Here is a 10,016-nt window from a genome sequence, read left to right as displayed (position 1 = left end):
GTGTTTTTTTTTTTGTTTTTTTTTGTTTCCAGAAGGCAGTGAGGAGTTCTGCTGGTCTGCAAAAGAACTGGTGAATTTTCCTGTCAGTCCTACTCTCAATCTGAATACTCGGGGAGCATCTCGGGCCTAGTGACCCATACAGAGTGTAAAGGCTAATTCAAACACTGATTCTCTGCAATGAGTAGCACTTTGCTTAAAAATGTTTGAATGAGACTATAACTTTTTTTTATTTACAGACAGGCAGTATTTTAACCTAGTATTTTTTAAGCTGAAGGCTAATGCAACTTGTCATACACCAGGTATCCAGTTTGTTTCTGTAATTCAGTCAAGGAGAACTTGTTGGGCTGTTCCCATTTGCTTTCATATACTGACAAGAAGAAATTCACCAGCAGCACTGAGCAAGATTATGAGAATTGTGACTTTTAAACTACTGAATGCTTTCTCAACTTGCCGGTAAAATAATAACATCTAAACAAAGTATTCAGATACAATGTAATATGTTTCTTTATTTTTTTAAAATCCAATTTGTAAAGGTCCCTTTTAAACAAAACAAGAACAAAAAAATCAACACAATTCAGAGGGCTTATCTCATTTACCATATTCTTCCCCACTCTTCACTTATAACACAAACAGCAACTTATAGTATTAGTGCTCATATAGTGCACTTATATGAATTCTGATCTGTGTATTAAGCATTAAATACAATGTATTTTCTGTGAGCATAGCCCAAAGAGTACACAACGTTACATTTTCAAAGCATATGTTAAAAAAAAAAGACAATAAATGTATATCCAGGACAGTCAAACTTAAATATTTTGACTTGGCAAATTCTATAACAAGTAACAGCAATTTTAAACTGCGTACAAAGCAGAACAGTGCCAACATGCCTCCAGTCTGTGAGCTATGGTAAAACATCAAGCACACATACAAAGGAGAGAAGCCAAAGAAACCCACCACAGAGCTAACCTGAGGCACACCCAACTGCGACCCAACAAAGGCGGCCCACGCCCCCACTCTGTAATGCAAAGAGCCCAACAACAACAGAAAGCATTTCTACGCTACAGAAAGTGAACAGCAACTCTTTCCAAATTTGTCTCCGCTTTTTAAACAACTCGTTCAAAAAATTTAAAGATGAACATCTAATTATACCAAACAAATGTACAAACTATAAAGTCAGAGAAGCTCCAGAAGATTGCCACTTTCAACCTTGCATAGTGAGAGCTGGCATTGATATTGCTACCATAGCTTCAGCAGAAGATACGGAAAAGAAAAAAAATTAGCTCTAAGTGATGCACATATGTAGCATTTTCTTCACAAAATTCAGTTAAACATTGTTTTAATAAAAGGGAAAACAGCTCTAAAAAGGGAAAGATAGTGTTCACAAGCTTAGAAAAAAAATACAAAACCAGAACATTCCATAATAAAAAAATAAAAATAAACATTCCATCATGACAGCACCTATTTTATCACTAAATAAGCCCCATACATGCAACAAACTACAACTATTGTATAAGGCCATCAAATTAAAGGTTTACTTTTCATATAAACAAAGTGTAAAAATAGCAACAAGTTGCGATCTTCAAATTTAATGCTATGTGAGGATTCTGTCCCCCCAGTTTCATTTGGTAACAATTTCAATATGGTTTGATATAAATGTCATTCATCTAGGAACCGTGGTACAAATACATTGTGCCTAGGACAGTATTGTCATATCTCTGTTCGACCTTGACAGAATTGGAATGCTCAACAACACTACTGAGCTCAGGGATGCTTTCAGCAGTATCCCCAAAACCATGATAGTGTCCATAGTGCAAAGTGTCCCCAGGGTCTTCCACCCAGGAGGGCCGGTTGGAAACACAGCTACTGGGGCTCCCATTGAGGTGCAGGGACCCACACATGTCAGTGGAGCTGCTCATGGCTTTCTCGGGCTCCTCGGTGCCGTTGGCGGCGTGCAGCCGGTGCCGGCTGGGAGAGGGGACCCCAGGAACGGCGCCGTTGGGTGCCAGGGCCAAGCACTCCTCACGCCTGGCGTCCATCCCCCCGAGCTGCTGCGCGGCGCTGAAATCCAAGTGTCCATTGATGGCACATCCATTTGTCAGTGCACTCAATATGGAGCTACTGCTATTCATATCTGCATTAAGAAATACACCTGTCACCAACAATTAACGGTAAATCGAAATACATCAAAACGTCTCCACTATACTTCACTTACTTAAAAATGTTTCCATACACAGCTTTGAAAATAAATCTATCCTTTCTTTATAACAATGCAGGCAGTTCCAAGTAAGGAGATCTGACCAGTAAATTTGTGGCATGGATTCTTACGTTGAAAATGCAACTATATATCCACATTTGTTTTGAAAATATGCCTATATTGATCTTTGCAAAGACGATGTGAACTTCTCAGATTTTTTTTTTTTCATTTAACTGTAAGAAGTGCAGCTGACAACATTCTGGACAATGTTTTCAAAGGAGGAATAAAAGTGGTCTTTCCACCTTCATTGTAATGCTCTCTTGGGATGGAAGATTATGTACATACAAGAACTGAGTATCTGTGAGATGGTGAAGGGTGGGTTTTTTTCCATTTTTCAGCTGTAATTTAACTGTGGCTTTTTTTTTTTTCTTTTTATTTGTAACTCTCAGAGTACAGTATGCACTGAAGTAAGTCACATAAAGAAATGTTACATTAGAGTGCTAATATAAAATGTTTCCAAGTTCCTTTATTCAGAAAGTACTTCAATGTACCTAGCAGCTTGCTAAATAACATACTGGGAAGGTTTGTATTTAATGCTATGTTTTTAACAGCATGTGCACAATCCACATGCAAAATGCCATACAACAGCAACAGCAGAGTGCACAGAAGACTAAAAAATACTAGTAGGAAACAAAATTCTAAAAATGTACATGTAAAAATCACTGACTGTTTTGAAGCAATTTCCCCTTTGAAGTTAGCAATTAGTACAGTAGGTTTTGTTTCCATGAACAGATTTCATCAGTCTGTCTGAACTGCATGTTTTTGCAGTGGTACTCAAAAGTACTAGCACAAAAAATGCATGACACATTCTGCCTTTAAAATATAATTTATGACTATATTGCTAAAGATGAGCAAGGCAAACATAGCAACTACAGAGCTATGTGGTGACATTTTAAGATTTTACATTCTGTGATTATCCTTGGATACATGCACATATGTTTATGCCTCCATGAACGCATAAACCCATGTGCAAAACAGGATTGCATTTACTGCGTGTATGCAAATTAATTCAGTTAATTTAGTCTGTGGGCAACTTCCCACATTTGTATAACACTGGGTTCCCATTTAAGTGACACATAATGAGTACCACTGTCTGACAAGGAAGAATCTGGTTCTCTCTGTTTTTTGCATGGCTATTATTTGAAGCACGAATTACAACACTGATACTTCACAGACACCAGTATGTTACACAAGAAATGTGTCCAATTTGTAACTCCCTGGATGTACTAACTGGAGTTCCCCATTTAGTCCCTACATCAGTTAAAATAACCACATCAGCCAACCTCACTAACCATGAATTCTCATTAAAAGTGGAAAAAAAACCCCATAAACCCATCACGACATCACAGTTAATACTTCAGTGATAAAAACGCACAGAAGGAGTTTCATATAGTGTTTATTAACTGAAAAGTGCAAACTGTTTAAAAATAAACCATTATAGGCTGGTTTTGCCAAATCAAATTTAATAAATCTGGCACTTCTATTAGGTAATATGCAAAAGTAGCTAATGAATAGTTTTAGTGATAATTACAGAATGCTATTATTGGTTAAAAACGAGCACCTGTAGTAATACATCAATAGTATATATTTATGAAATAAAATAATTTTTCCATAAATAAGAACACTTAGTAATTATCACTGGAAAATACCATAGTCTACTTTTAAAGTATTGATTATATATATGTATATCTATTTATTCCTAATATATTAAAATATCTATTATTATCATTCCCTTTGTTGACTTGCATCTGTGGTATAAAGCATAAACATACTTCTGGCAGAAAAAATTGATAAATAAGAAATTAATTTCTGAATGTAATAATGCACCACTGTAGTAACTCCATGTCTTAAACTACAAAGTGCAAAAAAGGCTGACCCAAGACAGTTTTAATCAAAGTCTGTACACATCCCATCATCAAAAGCATCTTGATTAAGCAGCCCTTAAAAATCTAGGAGCATTAATATAGAACAATCCTAGTAACATTTTGACCGTTTCATTATGATTGGTACAAAACACAAAATCTGTTTTCCCAGGTACACTAGTTCTAAATAGTAGATTAGAACTGTGATGTCTGGTCTTCTATTTCCATAAAAAACCCCACAGCAGGATACTGCACTTATGTCATTGTGTCTGAGCAAGTTCTGAAGACAAGATGTATGTCTAGATTATTCTCTATAGCATTTACTGTACTATTTTGAATATAGTTTTGCCATAATGTTATTTTCAAAGCTAGAATATGCTTCCCTATCAAGTCTTCTTACTATCTACTCAATCAAAATTAAACAAATAATTTAACTTATTTCTGAATTTCCTTTAACTCAAAATTATAGCAACTAGAAGCAAGGCACAATGTAATACAAGCCTCAGGTTAAAAGTGAAACAGCCATCGTGGACTTGTTTACTTGAAATGTTAAGAAATTACTAATAAACCTTCTCTTTCACCATTACAATACATTGCATGAAACAGCTAATTTTTTGATACCTACTAAACTCCCAATATAATGGGTGTTACAGCAATACAATAGTTTTCAAGACTCCAGACAACAATGTGCAAAAATAAAGGACTAAGTTTTCTACTTAAATTAAAAATAAAACGCATATTGATTCTTGCAACGACAAGGAGTTTGCATTGCAGAAACAGTGTATATTTCAATTTCTTTTGGTCCAACAGAAGTACTCTCCTGTTGTTTGGTGTCTTCAACCATTTGAGTGTTGTTGTAGTTAACAGCAAACTGTCCACTCCCACCTGATACAACAGCAAACTCTCTATCAACGTGCATATTGTCAGCATCGTCCTCAGCTCCTCCATTCACCATTGGTATTAAGCCATCAAAGCTGTAAGCTGACAGAAAAAGTCATGTTTAGTCATAAGTGCCCACTTGAAAACTCAGCCAACAAAAAGATGAGCACTTTCATTATTAAAGCAAACCAGAAAATTACCAGGGTACCTATCAGACTTTGCACCTACATATTAAAGTTACTAGCAGGATGTACAAATAGATTGAATAAGGAGAAATTTAAGTTACTCAGGCTTTACAGGGGTTGTGGCAAAACCAGCACATTGCCCAACTCACATTTGTCTACTATCAGTTTAGACTGCTCCCTTTTTCACTCTCAAGGGCCAGGTCCCAAAACCCCACCCTTATCCACACCAAACTGCTCCCAGGGATCTCTTCAAGAGCTGAACAAGCAGAACTGTCTTTGAAAGAAACTGCCAAGTGGTTAGACTGCTGGGGGGAATGCTTTAATAAGCAAGATGGGCTTGATTTCACTACTACTTCTTGTACCTATCCAGAGAATTGCTCCACTACTATCCCAGCAGGCCCTGCCCTGCTCTCACACTGACATTGACACACTTTTCTACACACACACTGCACACACTCTCAATGTTATGTTGTAAATGCCTGCTTTGGTGGACTGCAATTCAGCTCCTATTATCTTGGGCACAACCAAAATTTTCATAAGCTACTCATTTTTAAAGAACCCTAAGTCCTGAATTGTTCCGGGGCCAAAGAGATCACTGAGGGGTTAAATGAGGTCAGGGCCCTTGGATCAGCAGGCTTCAAATTACCCTAAACCAGGAAAGACTTTTTTTGTTAACTAGAGGAATATGCAAGTGCAGTTTCATGTTGGCCAGTTCCAAGGTTCAGTTCCAGGAATGCCCTCCGTCACACCTCACACAGAACACCCAAAGCATCTGTGCTGAGGCTTGTGACAGCCAGACAGTGGCTGTAAGCAGCACACACATCACAGAGCACAAGTCAACCTGCTGAACGCTGCACTAGAGGGGTCAGGATTATGCCTGACACAAACACAGCTGTGTGACCACTTGGCCCACTGTGCATCATCATCATCATCATCATTGAACCTGCGCACCCTCTGCTGATCTTCCCATGAAGCAAGATGACATTTCTGGAATTGATTTCAGAAAGATGGACATAAAATTCAGTTTATGTTCCTAAATAAAAATCAAAAACTATTTGGCATATATTCTGAAAGTGGTCACCAATTTACTTCTGTTAATTACACTTGAGTAATTAGTTTCTGATACAGTGTTTTATGTACCAGTGTTGCCTGATTTTGAGGTTTAAGGCTTCTTTTAATACTATGCACCCGTGAGCAGATACACCAGTGTGTATATAAACAATTGCAAGTAATGCCCATACACTGCCCAGCTGAGTTATTCCAGGGCAAAGCACACCTTAAGCATTGATCTTCTCTCAACTCTAGTGCATACAGCTTCTTGTAAGGGACTTATGCTGTTGCAGCAAGTCGTTCGAAAGCAGTGATTGCTCCAATCTGGGGTATGGCTATCAAAACCCGACTTTTCCCTGCAAATATAGGTTGGCTTCACTCTCTGAACATCTGGAATCTCCTGCAAATTGTCTTTAAAGGACAACAGACCAGTGAGGTTTTAGTAAGGGTTTAAAAATAACACAAAATTTGGCTTGTTCTGTAAAAAGGCCAGCTAAGCACGAAGATGCACTGATAACTCATTACTCAGCTCTATTATTACACCTATTTGTTGTTTACCAAAATGCCTCAGGAACAGTGACTCATTCTCAGTGCAAGAGACGTTTTACATCGATTCAAGAGTTATTACTGATGCTGGTGTCTTTGAGGGCAAACACGTCAGATTAGAAACTCCCACAGCTGGGATGCATCTCTTACTTATTCCAAGAACCTTCAAGCAAAAGCAGCAAAGCTTTTGCATTTGTTTGGGAAGGTCTTAAAAAGTCATACTGTTAACAATTTCAAAAGTAATCTACTCCAATTGCTTTTCCAACATTTCTCTAATTGTTCAGCAGCACTTGTTCACTTCAAGCACTGTCTATTTGCTCAATTTAACTTAGGTGCTGGACCAAGTCTGAACAGTGAAGGTAATGCAGACACAGCTCCACTACCCCGATTGTGGGGAAATACTGCCCACTGACTAGCCTGGAGCACATTCTGAAAGAGACAGCTGCTCAGGAACACTCAGATGGGGCAGCTCTTCAAAATGCGAGATAAGTTAACTTGACTTACAAGCAGTGCCTCCCGGTAGATCAATGGACTGAAAACATCTTACTGCAGTTGTTATGGACACTTGTGTACTGGGCAAGTTTTCTTATTCTATGTAGCTGCTTAGGAAATACTTATTCCTGAAGTCTTGTATTTAATTGCCCAGAGATTCTTCTCCATAATGAAATGTATCATTTAGACCAGCTACATGAAGCAACATATCCTGTTTATGATTGGCCATGGAGTACCCAGTTAAGGCCTCTGATCCTGGTATAGGTGACGTGGTGTTTGGATAGCAAGTACTGAACAAACAGTAGCGATGATATTGATGTGATTTATGTTGCCTATGTCATATTTAGAAATGTGGTTTAGGTCTCAATTCCCCCCTTGCTATCTGGAATTAAGCACTGTTTAAGCCCATTCTATTTGGTTCACTCAAAGTAGCTGATGTTAGAACGTCAATTTTAACTGAACAAAGTGCCTTCAAATGAAGTCCCTTTCCTGATGCTAAAGAACAGCATCCTTTAGCATCATCAGGAAAAATGAGGGTTGAGTGCAGAATTACTCCCTTGTTTTTAGTAAGAATTTAGTGGAATGACCAATAGAAAGGAAGAAGGTAACTCTCCTCTATCATGTTATTCAAGATGTTTCTAAAAACATCTAAAATCTAAAAAGATTTATACACAGAGCTATCAAAAAGTATCTTTAGGTTGTACTATTTCATCATGGCTGGCAAAGCAGTATCCTCAACATACAAGGCTGGATAGGAAACCTTAAGGTTCATTCTGTTCTTACACCTTGGTGTAAGACAGCAGCTCCCCTTGGAAAGCAATCCTTGGAAACTCAGGGTATGCTAATTTACAGATATAACCCCTCTTGATTTGGGAAACCCTTGTGCATTCAATTTCTTCCATCTACCTTATGCAGCAGTTTCTGAACTACGAATTAATCCCTGAATGGGAAATTATCATCAGAACATCCAAGCATCTCTGTGAATCAATGGAACATTACTTGGCCCTCCTGAAGCTGAAGAAACTGAGGAAAGAGTAGAAACTAATTTCAGCTCCTACTCCTCTGCATAATTATTCTCAGCATCACGCAGCTTTAGCACTCTCTGGAAACAGAAATTTCTGAACACGCCAAGATGATGACAGGGAGAACTGGGATCCTGTGGCATGGAGTAATTGTAATTATCTGCTTCTTGTATTAATATGTAGTTTAGATATATGAGTTTGTCAAAAATACTCAACATCCACTCCAAAAGACTTTAAAACTTTTATTTTCCTTTCTCAGGACCAGTATCAACCCATCCCTTTTACCTCTGGGATCTCACCTTCTGTTCTAGCCTTCTTCACTCCAGCAGACTCCGCATCTTCAAAGGATCTCTTTCGACTTGTCCCACCACTGAATGGATTGGGACCTGCATTCTGATGAACCCCATTTAAGGTGCCATTGCTATAGAAACGATTCAGGTGACAGTTCTGGAGGTTCAAGAGAAACTGGGCACATTCTTGGAAGCCCTGGGTATGTGCAAGGTCTGCTGCTGTCAGGCCACTGGCATTTCTCAAGCTGTACAATACAAAGAAACTGGATTACACTCATTCATCAGGCTAGCTGGCTGCTGCTGCTGCCCTTACTGACTATCTATCTGCTGGTGATGAGAGAAAACATACACTTAGCAAATTTTCCATTAAGAAATTAGTTATCAATCTTAGTTCATAACTATCTTAACTTTTTGCACATATATCTCACTTCTAAGCAAAATTTGGGAGACAATACACTTTTAAATAAAATCAATATACTATGTGCCTTAAACCATCTTCCTATTTAAACTTCTCAAAATGCTTTATTCTAAAATAGTCTGAAGTAGCTAATCTTTACATAAACTTCAGACTAATTTAAGGGTTGAATTTTACCATCTTCTGCAGTTTATTCTGCAATCTATTGCTTTAACTTGAGCAAAAGATCAAATACTCAAAACAAACTTAACATGACTTGGCAATTGTCCATGGCATTCTGGTTTCTAAGGTAACAACAACATCACTATTTTTCCTAACAACAAAATACAGACATATTTAGTAAAAGATAGGTAAAGATGCTATACTTAGCTGTGCTTTGCTTATACTTTTGTTTCAGGTTTGTTTCTCATTTCAAAGTGTGTGACATCATAAGTACTGGGACTTGCTTTGGTAATTTCAATCAAGACTTTTATGAGCACAAGAGAATGGCACTGGATTTTGCATATTGTAGTACATCAAGGGGGTTAGGAATGACATCAGGAAGGACATGTAGATATGCAGGTGTAATTTGAAGAAGTGTTGAATTATGTGCGTTTACACAAACACACAGGACGCCTTGTGCTCAGCAGTTCAGGCTAACTTCTCAGGAAGAGCATAAAAGTGGAGACAAGAAGGCCAGGAATGACAAAACTAGATGGTGATGCAAAAGATGCCCATTAATCTTTCCTAATATTTTTCCAGACAGATGTAACTAGTCACAGAAGTGGAATTTTTTTTCTTGGCTTCAGTCATTTAGATAAGTCCCTTACTTAGAAATCCAGAAACAGACCAGCTAACAGAACAAGAATTCAGAAGATTAATAGATCTGATTCTCTTGAAACTCCAGCTCATGAGAAGAAATCAAAGAACAAAGCCCAGATCTGCTTCCTAGATCACTGTAACTTAACTTGCTATAAATAAGAAAACCCTTAGAAACTGACTATTACAGAATCACAAAACCCGTAATCTAATCCAGGATTAA

At 37.8% G+C, this 10,016-nt stretch overlaps 1 protein-coding gene across 1 annotated transcript in view; it reads right to left on the bottom strand.

The window, feature by feature from the left end:
• Positions 1–480: 480 nt before the first annotated feature.
• Positions 481–10,016, bottom strand: part of ANKRD10 (ankyrin repeat domain 10) — a 37,389-nt gene continuing 27,853 nt past the window's right edge. Inside the window, exons 4-6 of the mRNA XM_063149967.1 lie at positions 8,590–8,825; positions 5,002–5,097; positions 481–2,131 (exon numbers count right to left, since the gene is read on the bottom strand). Coding sequence (XP_063006037.1) covers positions 1,665–2,131; positions 5,002–5,097; positions 8,590–8,825 — 799 coding nt within the window. The 3' untranslated portion in view covers positions 481–1,664. The remainder of the gene's footprint in view (positions 2,132–5,001; positions 5,098–8,589; positions 8,826–10,016) is intronic.

Source organism: Melospiza melodia, chromosome 2, assembly GCF_035770615.1.
Source record: "Melospiza melodia melodia isolate bMelMel2 chromosome 2, bMelMel2.pri, whole genome shotgun sequence".
Lineage (NCBI taxonomy): Eukaryota > Metazoa > Chordata > Aves > Passeriformes > Passerellidae > Melospiza > Melospiza melodia.
This window is presented reverse-complemented; position numbering and strand designations above follow the sequence as displayed.